This window comes from Gekko japonicus, unplaced genomic scaffold (genome assembly GCF_001447785.1).
Source record: "Gekko japonicus isolate JY-2015 unplaced genomic scaffold, Gekko_japonicus_V1.1 scaffold1397, whole genome shotgun sequence".
In the NCBI taxonomy this organism is placed as follows: Eukaryota; Metazoa; Chordata; class Lepidosauria; order Squamata; family Gekkonidae; genus Gekko; species Gekko japonicus.
Genome location: NW_015170322.1, coordinates 428130 through 442814, shown reverse-complemented (window position 1 = coordinate 442814; position 14685 = coordinate 428130). Strand labels below are relative to the sequence as shown.

Genomic DNA, 14685 nt, shown 5'->3' with positions numbered 1-14685 from the left:
CACCTATTAAAAAAGCCCCACTTCTTCTCCATAAAAACCAAAATGAAGACGAAAGAAGGGGTGGGGGGGTAGCCCGAAGGCCCGACTGAGGTAAAGCGGCAACCTCCCCCTCAGCAGAAAATAAAAGGGTTTTTTTTAAGTTTTTTGAAAGAACAACGAAAAAAAGGAATAAACTGAGGAAAAGATCCAAAGAGCCGTGAGGCAAAAAGCCAAAACACGCGAACCGATCAGACCGATGAAGAAAGAGGTCTTTCCAACGCGGCGGTAAGAAAGGAACTGGCGGGATGACCGCACCCACCCCTCTGGGCATGCGCATACCCGAGGGACTGGGCGCGAAAATCCGTTAAAGAGCTTGCTACAATGCCGATCGATCCAGCGCGTGCGCACTAGATCCCATAGGTGTGAAGCACAGAGACCACGTCGAAGATTAATGATTTTCGAGAGGAACAACCTGGCCGCCTCTTTTCACCACCTCCTAGTTGGGCGGCAGGTGGACGGTAGCTCATGGAGTTGTCGTTTATGTGCTGCTTCTGCGGATTTGAAACTTGTCCTTTGATCTTCGGAGAAAGAGGCTTTGGTTTAAATTTCTTTGAACTGGCACTGACCGCAGAGCCACAGAGTGAAAGCAAACATGGCACTTCAAGGGAACTCACAGCAGGTCCTTTGCTGTGGACACGAGTCCTGGTGCCACCTCCTGGTCTGGCCATTGATTTGACAGCCCTGCACCTTGTATGGCACGGGGGGGGGGGGCTCAGCTGTCAATCTTACCCCTTCCCATAGGCCTCGGGCAGGCTGCCCACCATCCTTAAAGATTCTGAAACATCTCTGGCCTTTAACGTTTATTGTATAAAATGGGATTTTTAAAGAAAAACCTGGGTTCGGATCCCCATTCATGCCATGGAAGCTTGCTGGGTGACCTTGGGCCAGTCCCACTCTCTCAGCCTAACCTGCCTCACAGGGTTGTCGTGTGGATAACATGGAGGAGAGGAGAACGATGTAAGCTGCCTTGGGTCCCCCTTAGGGAGAAAGGCGGGGCACAAAAGATCAAACCTCCAAATGAAACAGCTGCCACGCTGCTCCAGGGACCAGGGCCAGGAGGCTCCAGGGACCAGGGCCACTCACAGCCAGCTTTCGCAGCAAACTTGCAGGACCGTTTTCTATTCAGAGATGTGTCCGTAACGGGAAGAAGTACTTTTGTTGGAAACATGCAAGGATGCCCTGACTATCCTCGTTTTTTTTTCGGCATGCCTTTGGGGCAAAGCTGACTGATACGTCCACGGAGGATGTGCCCCAAATTTTAATAGAACTCTGCAAGGGAGATCTACAATCAGATCTCCTGACTTTGGGTGTGTGTGTGTAAAAGTTTCAGAGCAGCTGTATGTGAATTGGGGCCAGCCCGATAGAGAAAGTGCGGCTCAGCCTTTCTCGCGGCGCAATTTCCCCAAGAGAAATGCCTTCTCTGAAGCCGCTGTTAGATACTTCCCACCCCAGCCCCTCCACAGCGTGGGGTGATTTCTCCATCATAGTCACTCATCATCCCTGGCTGACACTGTGGACCAGCAGGGGGGAAAGAAGATGGAATCCAAGGTGCTCTGCCTGAGATCAGGAAGATCAGCCGGGTGGGCCAACGGGGAGGGGGGACCACCCACCCAAAGTGCTGTGTGTCCTGCACGTCCCAGCGCAAAGCTAGTCAAATGGCCTAGAAATCCGATAGGGACACTTTTACCTCAGACATGGGAAGAAAAGCTTCCATTATTATGCCACCTCTTGTCGGCTTCAGAAAGCATCGGATCCCAGCAGTTCGAGACCCTGGTGCCGTGTGACAGAGTGACACATCTCTGGCCCCAGCTCCTGCCAACCTAGCCGTTCGAAAGCAAGAAATTGCAAGTAGAGAAATAGGTACCGCTTCGGTGGGAAGGTCACAGAGTTCTGTGCGCCTGCTGTAGTGATAGTTTAAGCAGGTTCTCTGAATTCCCAGTTTGTTTGTTTTTAAGTAAGTCTCTGTTCCCTCCCCTTGCCAAGATATGCCTTTTTCCTTACATCTCCACGAGGGAAGGAGCCTGATTTCTTTTTTTAAATGAAAGCCGGGAATTCAGAGAACCTTCTTGAACTATGATTACTATATTGATATTTTAGGTCCTTTAAAAAAAATAATAAGGGGGGGTACTGTGTGTGTGGGGGTGATGTGATGCCACCGATGCCACCACCAATGCCAACAACCCCCTCCCTTGAAGGCACATGCAGAAGGGAACTCATCCACATGATAGGCCTCCCCCTCCCCACTAAATCTTTAGGGTTTGCAGATAGAAAGGTATAATCACTGCCGACAAAATATGAAACTTATTACCAAAGTGCCATTTTTGAAGAACTTTCAAAATTGTGATGTATAAAAATGCAACTTTACATTTTATAAACAATACAGAAGGGCCATCCTATTTTTCCAGTGCTGTGTTCTTCAAGCATTGAAATGGGGATTCCCTTGTCTTTCCCAGGTGTTCCAGGATTCAGGATTTTGCCTGAAGTTTCAGAGTTTTGAGGCTCCTCACAGGGTTTTTCCACATAGGGTTTTTTCTGTTCATTCTGACCCCCACGTTGCTTTGCTTTATTTGTTCCATGATCTCCACATACATTTTTGTGCCTTTAGTTTTTACTTCAGTTTATTTCCCCCCTGCTTTTTCTCCCAGTTCATTTGAGATTACTTTTACCCCAATGTTTTTCAGGAAGCAAATTTAAAGCCCCCCCCCTTCACTCCCACCCACCTCCAGTCCACGTTTCGATGACTGCACTGTTGTGGTCAAACAACTCCCCCACCCACACCCCAAAGATGAGGGGTTTCTAAAAACAGAACTAAAACGTCGATATATTTGTATAGTGCTGTAGTGATAGTTTAAGCAGGTTCTCTGAATTCCCAGTTTGTTTGTTTTTAAGTAAGTCTCTGTTCCCTCCCCTTGCCAAGATATGCCTTTTTCCTTACATCTCCACGAGGGAAGGAGCCTGATTTCTTTTTTTAAATGAAAGCCGGGAATTCAGAGAACCTTCCTGAACTATGATTACTATATTGACATTTTAGGTCCTTTAAAAAAAAATAGGGGGGGTACTGTGTGTGTGTGTGGGTGATGTGATGCCACTGATGCCACCACCGATGACAACAGCCCCCTCCCTTGAAGGCACATGCAGAAGAAAAGAAACTGACTGAAGAACAGGGTTGCCAGCCCCCCCCGGCCACTGGGAGGGGATGGGGGGGTGGGGTTGCCAGCTCCAGGTCAGGAAACTCCTGAAGATGTGGAGATTGAGCCTGGGGAGGACGGGGACCTCAGTGGGGCACAATGCCATAGAGTCCACCCTCCAAAGCATCCAGTTTCTCCAGGAGAACTGATCTCTGGAGTCTCGAGATGAGCTGTAATTCCAGGGGGTCCCCAGGTCCCGCCTGGAGGCTGGCATCCCTACTCCACGGCTGTGAAAATGCACAGGGAGGGCAGACGTGCAGAAGAACACTGCCCCAACTGATTCCGATGCTTGTGGATCGACTGCCAAGAAAATCAGGAGCGAGTCGAGTGTGCGGAAAAGGTCTCGGTCTCCACTGCAAGGGCTGAAATATCAGGTTGGTACAGTTCCCTTTAGGCTTGAGAGCTTTTCTCCTTTGCTCCACACACGGGCTGGTTCAAGGTATTCTGTCACCCCGCGCAAGGGACACCCCTCACCTCCTCGGCTTATGCTGCTACCAGCCAGCTCTAAGCCAAGCTTCGCCACTGATGGCTGGGAGTGAGGCAGGCTCCTGTGGTGTGTCATTTGGGGGGCTGGCCCAAGGACTGGCCCTGTCCACACACGTGCATGCTTCTCAGGATTTGACCCAGAGGGTGAGGGGATCTTCCCCTGACCCACCAGGTGCCACCCCCAGCCTGCCCCCACCCTGACCCAGGCCACCTTCTAATAATGCCCATGCATTTCCTTCACGCAAGAAGAAGAAGAAGAGGAAGAAGAGATTGGATTTATACCCCATGGCCCTTCACTACCCAAAGGAGTCTCAGAGCGGCTCACAAACTCCTTTCCCTTCCCCTCCCCACAACAGACAGACACCCTGCAAGGTAGCTGGGGCTGAGAGAGCTCTTGACAGAAACGGCTCTATTTTTCCAAGGACAGCTCTTATCAGAACTACAGCTTGCCCAAGGTCACCCAGCCAGGTGCAAGCAGAGGAGTGGGGAATCAAACCCGGTTCTCCCAGATTAGAGTCCGTGCTGCGGTGGCTCAAGTGGTTAAGACGCTGAACTGCAGGCTGTGGAAGGTCAGTAGTTCAGCGGTTCAAGACCCGGGTGCCGCAAGACAGGGTGAGCTCCTGTCTCTAGTTCCAGCTCCTGCCAACCTAGCAGTTTGAAAGCAAGAAATTGCAAGTAGATAAATAGGTACCACTTCGGTGGGAAGGTAACAGCGTTCCGTGCGCCTTGGTGTTTAGTCATGCCGGCCACATGACCACGGAAACGTCTTCGGACAGCGCTGGCTCTTCGGCTTTGAAACGGAGATGAGCACCGCAACCCTAGAGTTGGATTCGACTGGCTTTCGAGCAAGGGAACCTTTACCTTTACCTTACTTAACCACGACACCAAACTGGCTCTCGACACCAAGAACTGGCCACTAGCTTCTAGCAGCCCCCGGGGCATGGAAGAAATGTTCAATAACATTAATAACATTAAGGAAGAAGAAGAGAGAGGGAGACACTCACCCTTACGAAGCTGGCGGGAAACCATCCTTCTTCGTCATCAATCTGACCCCACCACCAGTCCTTGTTGGAGGCATCCAGGACTTTGATGACGTCTCCTGCTTTAAACGCCAACTCCCGGTTGGCCATGGTGACGTGATCCCATACTGCCTCAGCGCTTACAATAGAACCGCCACTGATCAGCTTGAGGAACAAAAGAAGGGACAGTCAGGAAAAAGGGCTCCTCCGCCACAGGGAGACATGCACACGCCCTCGGCCCACCCTCCCTTAACAGGCCACAAAACAGCAGCAGGCATTCCCTTCACTTTGCCACGACACAGCGGTTGCCTGGTTGAGGATTTTCAAAAATGCTCCGTGATGAACGTCAGCTGTCTCGCAGAGTGATTGTTTTTAAAACTGTCTCATCTTCCGGGAAGACTTCTGCATTTGTCAGTGACGCGCCCATGTGCTAGGCATATCATGTCCCATTTACACGGCATGCACACTCCCCCTATGCTGAGATCTACAGGTCAGCCTCCAATCTAGGCTGCCCCATTTCAGTCAGCACGCTACAAAACAAGCATCTTGGGGAGAAGAGCTCTGCGCAAGCCGCCTTCTTGGTAGTTGTTTTTCGTAAGACAGCCCTTCATCACGCTGACCCTCCACTTGCTACCTGGAGTGGCAAAATCACCAAAAAGTGCTCACTGCACCCACCGCATTGGGTCCCATTGTGTGTGTGTGTGTGTGTGCTGGGACTTAAACCTTAAACCATAAAACTTAAACCCAACGGATGCGTATCACTCGAATATTTTTAAATCGCCAACCCTCCCCCAGCTCACATCCAGCTCTGTCCCGAACCTCAGAATCACCCCTCATTACTGACAGTCACATCAAGAGGTGTGCATTCCAGCACCCCCTGCTAAAAAACCCTGCTTCCCTGGTTTTTTTGAGCCACAACGCATTAGAAAGTTTTTTGGTTCACCACCCATTTCGGCATCCGCCAGGCACCTGTGGCCCCAACGAGAACAAAGTCCACAATGCATGGTGGAGCACCCGTCTGTACCTGTTCGACAAGCTGCTTCGACTGCTGCTTCCTAACTAGCAAAATATTGCGCAACTGGCTTTCCGGCGTATGAGGAGCAGGAGGAGGAGGAGGAGAAGAAGAAGAGGAAGAGGAGGAGGAGGAGATTGGATATATACCCCGCCCTTCACTACTGAAAGGAGTCTCAGAGCGGCTTACAAACTCCTCTCCCTCCCCACAACAGACACCCGATGAGGGAGGTGGGGCTGAGAGAGCTCTGACAGAAACGGCTCTTTTTTTTCAAGGACAGCTCTTATCAGAGCTATGGCTTGCCCAAGGTCACCCAGCCAGGTGCAAGTGGAGGAGTGGGGGATCAAATCCGGTTCTCCCAGATGAGAGTCCGCGCACTTCACCACGACACCAAACGGTGTGTTCTCTCACCCAGCCCCACGGAGTCTGATTTCCTCCCCCTTTCTGTGCCACTGCTCTGCTGGGGAGGTGACTGTTTACACAGACAGTCCAATCAGTCACAAATCGTAGAAATCAGTCCTAAGTAAACGCTGTGTTTAAAGAAATCATGCCATTCAATTTTCATCTAAGTTGACCTTAGCAACTTTCGTGGCTGAGGATCTGTTTGGATCAGCAGCATTTTTGCATGTGAAGTTTCATATGAAGAAAAAACAGCAACACCTGATTTAAATTTGCTCGGCAGCTGTTTGGGCTGTTTGATGCCAAACTAAAAAAAACATGGCTCGTGTCTAATCATCACAGTCGAATGGGGTAAATCTGACTATCCAACATGCTCCACAAGAAATTTGTGGTTTCCCTGCTTCTCATCCTGGAACGCGGTCTGAAAACCTCTGCCCTCGACATTTTCAGCATCCTGGAAATGGAGACTTTATGTGACTGAAACATTTACCAATTTGAGAATTCTTTTCCCTTCCCCCCAAACTGCCCTCCCATTCCCTGTCCAAGCCCTTGATCTTTCCATCCATCCAGCTCCCTGCCTTTTCTCCACCTGACAAATCACCCACTCCAGATAAGGAGTAACCCCCATGGCTTCACTCACTCAGGAGCTGTCTAAGGCCTGCGGCACACTCAGGACTCCTGGAACAGCAACTTTCAAACTAATTTTAACCTCCAACTTAAGCCCTGTTCATAAGTTACAGTGAACACACGTACGATTCACGTACAGAGTGATCTTGATTTTTCTTTGTACATGTGTTGTGTGATTCTCATGCTACATTCAACGCCTGTAAAGTTGAACATGTGATTTAAAGACCACACTTGTCAAGGTACTGGCCCTTGGTTTCATCTGTAAAGTGAATGCATGCTGGCTGCCAATACAGGCAGGATATACGTGCCTTCACTGTAACTTGGGAATCGGGCTTTAGATAATGCATTTATAGGGTGAATCCAAGATCGAAATTTTTTACATGAGAATTGCTGGTGAGATTAAGAGATCAGTTCAGGGTGGCAACGAATGGCAGGCAACAAAATAAACCGTTTTCTGGAAAACACACAGCCTAAAGAAGAGAAGAGATTGGATGTATACCCTGCCCTTCACTCGGAGTCTCAGAGTGGCTTACAAACTCATTTCCCTTCCCCTCCCCATAACAGACACCCTGTGGGGTAGGTGGGGCTGACAGAGCTCTTTCGAGGACTGCTCTTGAGAGAACAGCTCTGAGAGAACTATGGCTTGCCCAAGGTCATCCAGTAGCTGCAAGTGGAGGAGTGGGGAATCAAACCCGGTTCTCCCAGATTAGAGTCTGTGCTCCTAACCACTACACCAAACTGATGTCAGCAAGTGAATGCCGCCGGAAATATCTCTGGAACTCTTAGTTCATGTATACAAAAATGGTGGCCTAGGGATAGTGACTCTGGTTACAACCACTCTGAGGTTTTCCAGCCAGGAACTTCATAGTCTGGGGGTTACAGTGCAATCCTAGGCAGCGTTATGCCGGTCTGCACAGGACTGCAGCCTAGCAGCCTGTTTGCGACGGTGTTCACTCAGGCCTCAGAGCCATATTGAAAACCCCATGACTGATGAAAAGTGGCATACAAACAGAACTCATTCATAATGAGTTACGAAGTGTCACGATAGAATGACAAGGGAAGCACGGAGAAAAACCCAGGGCTGCCATTTTCAGTGGCAAGCATACAGGCCGGGTTCAGACACAACACAGAGACAGGGTTTATTTGAAGTACAGTTCGTTTGGGAAACGAGGACTGTATCTTCACGGAAGTACAAAAACATGCTCCCACTATGGCCGTGGCAGCAAGTCGGGTGAGAAGCAGCAGGAATTTTTTGGTGTCCCCACGCCCAGTTTTTTCCTTGTTCACTGCTGCCACCACCCCATTCCTTCCCCTTTTCGCTACTGTGCCTCTGCAACACCACAGAGGCAATGGAAACTTTATGCCGCCACCCCACCCCACCCCGGCCCAGAATCTAGCTTGAGTCTCAGTAGGAAAGGTGGACCATAAAAGCGAGTTAGCGTGGTGTCTGAACACAGCTGCACTGTGGTGGTGGAAAGTGCCAGCAAGGCACAGCTGACTTACGGCGGCCCCTGGTGGGGGTTTCAAGGCATGAGATGTTCAGAAGTGGTTTGCCATTGCCTGCCTTCAGGTCACAACCTGGATATTCCTTGGAGGTCTCCCATCCAATACTAGCCAGGTGTGACCCTGCTTAGCTTCTAAGATCTGGCTAGCCTGGGCTACCCAGGGCAAGGCAGGCTGTACTATACATCTGGTTTAGTTCTAACACGCATGTGCTTCAGTGAAACAGTTTACACAATCTTGCTTTGTTTCTTGTGTTAAAATTGCATGGTTCCCTTATGGTAGTTTCTAGCCAGGAACTCCTTTACACCACAGGGGCTTGATTCTGGTCAGGACCACTGTAGCACAGGGGGAGGCATGGATACTGCCCTTCCCTCTGACCAGATTTTTTTCTCCCCAAAATGGAATGGGGGCTTTATCTGCCCACTGGGAACTCACTTTTTAAAAGGGAAGCACATTCCGAGGCCTGCCACGTCTTTAGTATTTTGTGCTTATGATTTAGATAAATCAGAGGCAGGTAAAAGTTCAGATGACTGAATGACTCGGATAACTGGTTTAGCTTATCTGCTGATGCCATTCTCTCAATTTCTTCGAATAAGCTGCTTGGCACTTTGAGTTGAACGGAAGACATTCCTGACTCTTTTGAAGGCTGGATTTGAGCAGGGCAGAACAGTTGCGTGATGGTTTTCATCCCGTTATCCCATTCAGGAGGTGGGGTACGCTCAGGGAAGGAAGAAGTCCTCTTTCGAGCACCCTGGGTTCCCAACGACCTTGCAGAGTCTCTAAGAAATTGGGAGCAGATCTGGTCCAGAGGTGGAAAACCAAAATGGCACCATAAACAGGGAGACTCATTGCCCCGTGGAGCAATCTACCAAATGTTCTCATGCCCAAAGCCCCACTGGAGCTCAATCAAGCCAGTAGCTTGTCCCCTCTGGGTCAGAGCTGCTGTCTTTAATGGTGCCCCGCATCTGCCACCTGACTTGGACCCCTGGTAAGGCTGTCACTGTCTGAGAGACGGCTGGTTCCCTTTTGCCTGTGAGCTCACCCCCTTGGAGAAGCCACACCCAGGGCAGGATACAGAAGGCCGTGAAGTGGGAAAGACATGCAATGGGCCCCAGGTTCAAGGCCCAGCGTCTCAGCTTAAAAGGGCTGCACGTAACTGCGGGAACCTACACCTCGACTCTGATGAGCTGCTGCCGGTCAGAGTAGACGAGGCTGGGTAAGACGGGACGATGGTCTGGCTGGGTTAAAAGAAGCTCTGCATGTTCGAAGGTGAATTCGCCTGCTCCCAGTGTCCTCGCCAAACACGTCTGTGTCCAGAGCGCTCCCAGTCTTGAGAAGAAAGGCAGCGAAACCCTTGATCTATCACTGCTGTGACAAGCAGTCTTGGATGGAGCCAGAGCACTTTGTCTTCAAAGTACAGCTCATCACAAATTACTTGTTGTGACAACGGAAGGCTTCAGAGGAGAGTTACTGAACTCTCATGACCCCAAGTGGGTACCCACGGGACCTCACATTCCCTCATGTGGATTCCCACTGCTGTCCCGCCAACAGGGTGGTTTCCGAGGGGAGCCGTGTTGGTCTGCAGCAGGACAGCCAGAACCGAACCCAGGAGCACCTTAGAGACCAACAAGATTTTTGGAGTGTGAGCTTCTGAGAATCAGACCTCCCTTTGCCAGATATCGAACCCAGCTGCCCCACCCACAGAAACGCTTGGCAATCCTTTGAGACCTTTCTGATCACATTTGCTCATCCACAAGCAGAATCGCGCCTCCTCCTCTTCTTCTGCACCCTATTTTTTGCCTGTTATTTCTGACCGCCACTTCTACCACTGGGGGGGGGAATCCCTTGCTGGACCTATTGGACCTGTTCATCTAGCAAGAAGATCAAATCCGTCAATCCTACAAGAAATCAACCCTGACAGTTCCCTGGAAGGCCAGATGATGAAACTGAAGCTCAAATACTTTGGCCACCCAATGAGAAGGGAGCACTCCCTGGAGAAGAAGACCCTGATGCTGGGAAAGATTGAAGGTCAAAGAAGACGGGGACGGCAAAGGATGAGATGGATAGACAGTGTCATAGATGCAATGAACATGAAATTGAGCAAACTTCAGAGGACGGCGGAAGACAGGAAGGCCTGGCGTGATCTGGTCCATGGGGTCGAGAAGAGTCGGACTTGACTGTGCGACTGAACAACAACAACAACAACAACAATTTCCTCTCATCTATGGTTACTGCATCTGAAGCAACACAGCACAATAAGAAAAGCCTAACCCTAACCCTAACCCTAACTTCTGAGCATAGATGAACATATGAAGTCGCCTGATACTTAATCAGGCCCTCGGTCCATCAAAGTCAGCCTACTGTCTACTCAAGACTGGCAGCAGATCTCCAGGGTCTCAGGTATAAGATATTTCACATCACCTGTGACCTGATGCTGGGGATTGGACCTGGAACCTTCTGCATGCCGAGCAGAGGCTCTACCTCTGAGCCAAGGCCCCTCCCCTAAGAGTGCTTACCCTTCAGCCCAGAGCCGTTGCATAGGAGAAGGCATGAAATGGCTACATCAAGCCAGACGGCTGGCCAATGTCGCACCGCACTCAGAACTCCGACTGGCAGTGGTTCTCCAGGATCTCAGGCAGAGGAATGTCTTTCTCAGAATCTGCCAGCTGGGATCATTTACCTGCTGAGACCGGAGACTGCCACTCACCAATACTTAGACTTAGCTGATAATTAAACTCCCCTGCAGCATCCACATAGGTAGAGTTCCCGGCTCTGGGTTGGGAAATATCTGGAGATTTTAGGGGTGAGGCTTGGGGTCGGGGAGGAACCTCAGTTCGATAATAACGCCATAAAGTCCACCCTCCAATCAGCCATCTTCTCCAGAGGAACTGATCTTGGTCAACGGGAGACCAATTGTAATAGCAGGAGACCTCCAGATGCCACCTGGAGGATGACAACCGTACATGCAGGGGAATCCTGCCGCTGCTTTGGGAGGTGAACTTCCAGGCGGCAGCAGTAGCTGCTCCCCACCCAAATGCACTAAGCAGGGAGTTCACCTGCCCTCCCTTTGCCCTCCCTCACTAAGGGCAGAGCAACCCGTGTCTTTCTACAGGGCTGAAGCAAGAAGCTCCAGTGATTCCCCCACTCTTCCTAGTGATTCACCACTTTGTTTTTCTCAACGAGAACAGCATACATTACTCTCTCAGGCATGTGCAAGCTTCTATAAATTGCTTGCCTCATCCCCTTCCTGGAAGCCAGCTCTTCCATACTTTCTGGTTAAAAGGACCAGGTAGCAAGTGATGTGAAAGACCTCCACCTGAGACCCTGGACAGCTGCTCTCACTCAAGAGTAGACAGGAGTGGACCTTGTTAGACCAAGGGTGTGAAGCAGTAGAAGAATCAGTGGAAGGCAATTTTGTGCATTCACATAAGCATTTTGGAGACGACTCTTCCCCCCCCCCTCAAATTAAGAAACAAATGTGATTTGTAAGCTCTATTTCCTAATATATTTTTTTGTATTGAGCTCTTACAAGAACTTCCAGTGCAAAGAAGGTTCCCACAGTCCTGGGATGGTCCAGTGCTGCGTGCAAGAAAGAGGAGTTTATCTCAGGGCAAAGTTGAGAAATTCATAACTGGTCCTCTCCCATCCTCAGCAGCCTACTCCTTCTACCTACACGGCATCACAGAGACAGGGTCACCTAAAAGGTCTTGCTGCCTCTGGCAGGGAAGTGTCTCTCTTTTGCAGGAACACCAGCAACAGAACCAGAGGCAAGTCTGTCAGCATCAACCCTGCTTAGGTAACATTGCCTGCATCTTGATTCCACTGTCATCTGAAAGGGAAAACATTGCGGAAGACGGAAGGGAAGAAGAACACCATCTTTGTCTAAAATGACTGTTGCCTGCCCAGCCCACGGTGAGCGGGACAAGCCAGTAAGTACAGGGGTTCAGAGCACACCAAGGGACAGCAAGCCAGTACAGTGCCCGGAAGACAGGAAATGGAGATCAAATCCCAGGTCAGCCATAGAATTAACCATAAGATCAGAGACGGTGTCCTCAAGAGATTTCATCTTTGCAGGGAGAAATGAAGTATCTCTCCCCACCCAACTCCCCCCAAAGTGCCAATGAAATTCTATAGATATTCTCTCTCTTCAGAGCCACCTTGGAGAGAGAGAGAGAGAGAGAGAGAGAGAGAGAGAGAGAGATATTCTCTCTCTCCAGAGCCACCTTGGAGAGAGAGAGAGAGAGAGAGAGAGAGAGAGAGAGAGAGAGAGAGATATCTAGAAACGGGAGAGGTCAGCTGCAAACACAACCCGAAGAATTTCACTGAACTCGCCGAGCAGATGCGCTCTGGTGCAGCGACTGCTCAGGGAGTCCCACCAACCACAGCTTCTGAAAGGGATTCAAACGCTTTCACTGTCTTCACCAGCGGGCCATCTGCTATGCAAACTCTCCCCGGATCCCCTACTTTTGGTTATTAAGAAAGTGCTAGAGAAGAATAATTAATAGCTAATAATAGCGCAACCCGCTCGGAAGGCAAGGTGATACTGGCCAGCCAAGAGAATGACGACAGCGCTTGCCCGGAATGTCTTCTCTCTCCCTTGGTAATCAAGGCCTTCCATTTAAATTCTCCGCTAGAAGTACAGGCCGTGCGGAAAGCTGAGGGCTACGTTCCGTAATCAGTCCCTTGTCTCCTTCCAGGTCACTTCGCTGAAGCGTTTCTGCCTTTCTCCTGCTATTCTCTCTCTCCCCCTGTCTCCTTACTTAGCACTTACAGCTCTCGAACTTGCGTCGAAAGTCTCTCACTGGAAAAGACCAACTCAGGTTCCATTATTTATTCATGAGTCTCTTTCACTTGTTCTATTACTGTCCTCCCAAATGGAATTCCACAAGAATCTCCTCCATCTGGATTCAGCTACTACTGACCTGACCTTGCTGCTTTAAAAATAAATAAATAAGAAAATGGGTGTATTTAAAGCTGTTATGAACCAGGCTTGCAAACAGTAAGCGACTTCCTCGCCCCTAGTAGGGCTACCACAAGGAAAGAAAGGTTGTACATCTGGATTCAGCTACTACTGACCTGACCTTGCTGCTTTAAAAAATAAATAAATAAGAAAATGGGTATATTTAAAGCTGTTATGAACCAGGCTTGCAAACAGTAAGCGACTTCCTCGCCCCTAGTAGGGCTACCACAAGGAAAGAAAGGTTGTACAGGATGAGAAGGAGGAGGAGATTGGATTTATACCCTGCCCTTCACTACCCAAAGGAGTCTCAGAGTGGTTTACAATCTCCTTTCCCTTCTCCTCCCTACAACAGACACCCCATGAGGTCGGTGGGGCTGAGAGAGCCCTTTCGAGGACTGCCCTTGAGAGAACAGCTCTTAAAGAACTTATGATTGACCCAAGGTCATGCCAGCAGCTGCATGTGAAGGAGTGGGGAATCAAATGTGGTTCTCCCAGATTAGAGTCCGCACTCCTAACCACTGCACCAAATATATGTTTGTGAGCCAGTAACTTCTAGGGTCTAATCTGAAAGCCTCCTGAGCTTGGTCCCAGGCATGTTTCCCTGGCAGTAAGCCCCACTAACGTAGATGGGAGTTCACTCAAATATGTGTTGGATCACTGCTTGAGACATTTAAAATACTGTCCAAGGGAAGACATTCGCAATACAATTAAGGACTTCTGACTCTTCTCAAACTGGTTGTGAGAGATCAATGTGACAGCTGCTCTGGTGCCCACCGTGAAACGGAAGGCCCTGCAGTGGGTGACTCTGCGCACCAGCCACTGGTAGGCCAACGGGGGCAGTGGCCCACATAAGGGGTGCGGCTGGGCTGACCAGGAACCTTCCCGGGAGAGAGGGACCTTGGGTCTTCTCCAGCAAGTACTTGTGACCTGCAGTGGACCAGTGGAGAAAACCACCTCATCCCGTGTTCCTCTTAACCAGCACATTGCGTCAGGGACTCATGCAGTTCCTGAAGCTTATGAGACTGCAAGAGAAAAGTAGTCACGTTTTCTGTGCAAGTACAGAGAGTGCTAGTACAATTTTGGCTTGTTTACCCACCCCTAAAATAAATGGATCTTCCTCCCCCCCATAAATCTGGGTATTCCGAGTTTTCAGAAACCGATATCCTAGTCCTGGCCGGCTCCATTGTGGTCCACGTGGGAGGGGTCCAACCTGGCTGCTTGATCTAAGGATGGACAGACGCACAGACAGATCCAGTCTGCACGCATGCACATGGGCTGCTGCGACCTTCCATTCTGCATTTGCCATTTTCATAATCCACCCATTTCCCAAATCTCCTTTTCTCATTCTGCTTATCTTGCTGCTATTCCGGGAACGTTTGCAGAAGCAATTTCATCATTTTGTGGCCTTTTTGAACTTGCTGTGGTTGTTTTTTTTTTATTTAAAATTATTGC

The 14685-nt window shown here is 49.8% G+C and overlaps 1 protein-coding gene across 1 annotated transcript in view; it reads right to left on the bottom strand.

Annotated features, from left to right (window-relative positions):
• The window catches only part of ARHGEF9 (Cdc42 guanine nucleotide exchange factor 9), a gene marked incomplete at its 3' end in the record, with an annotated part of 276721 nt that overhangs the window by 48276 nt on the left and 213760 nt on the right, over positions 1-14685 (bottom strand). The window contains exon 4 of the mRNA XM_015418081.1: positions 4718-4897. Within this exon, the coding sequence (XP_015273567.1) occupies positions 4718-4897 (180 nt within the window). The remainder of the gene's footprint in view (positions 1-4717; positions 4898-14685) is intronic.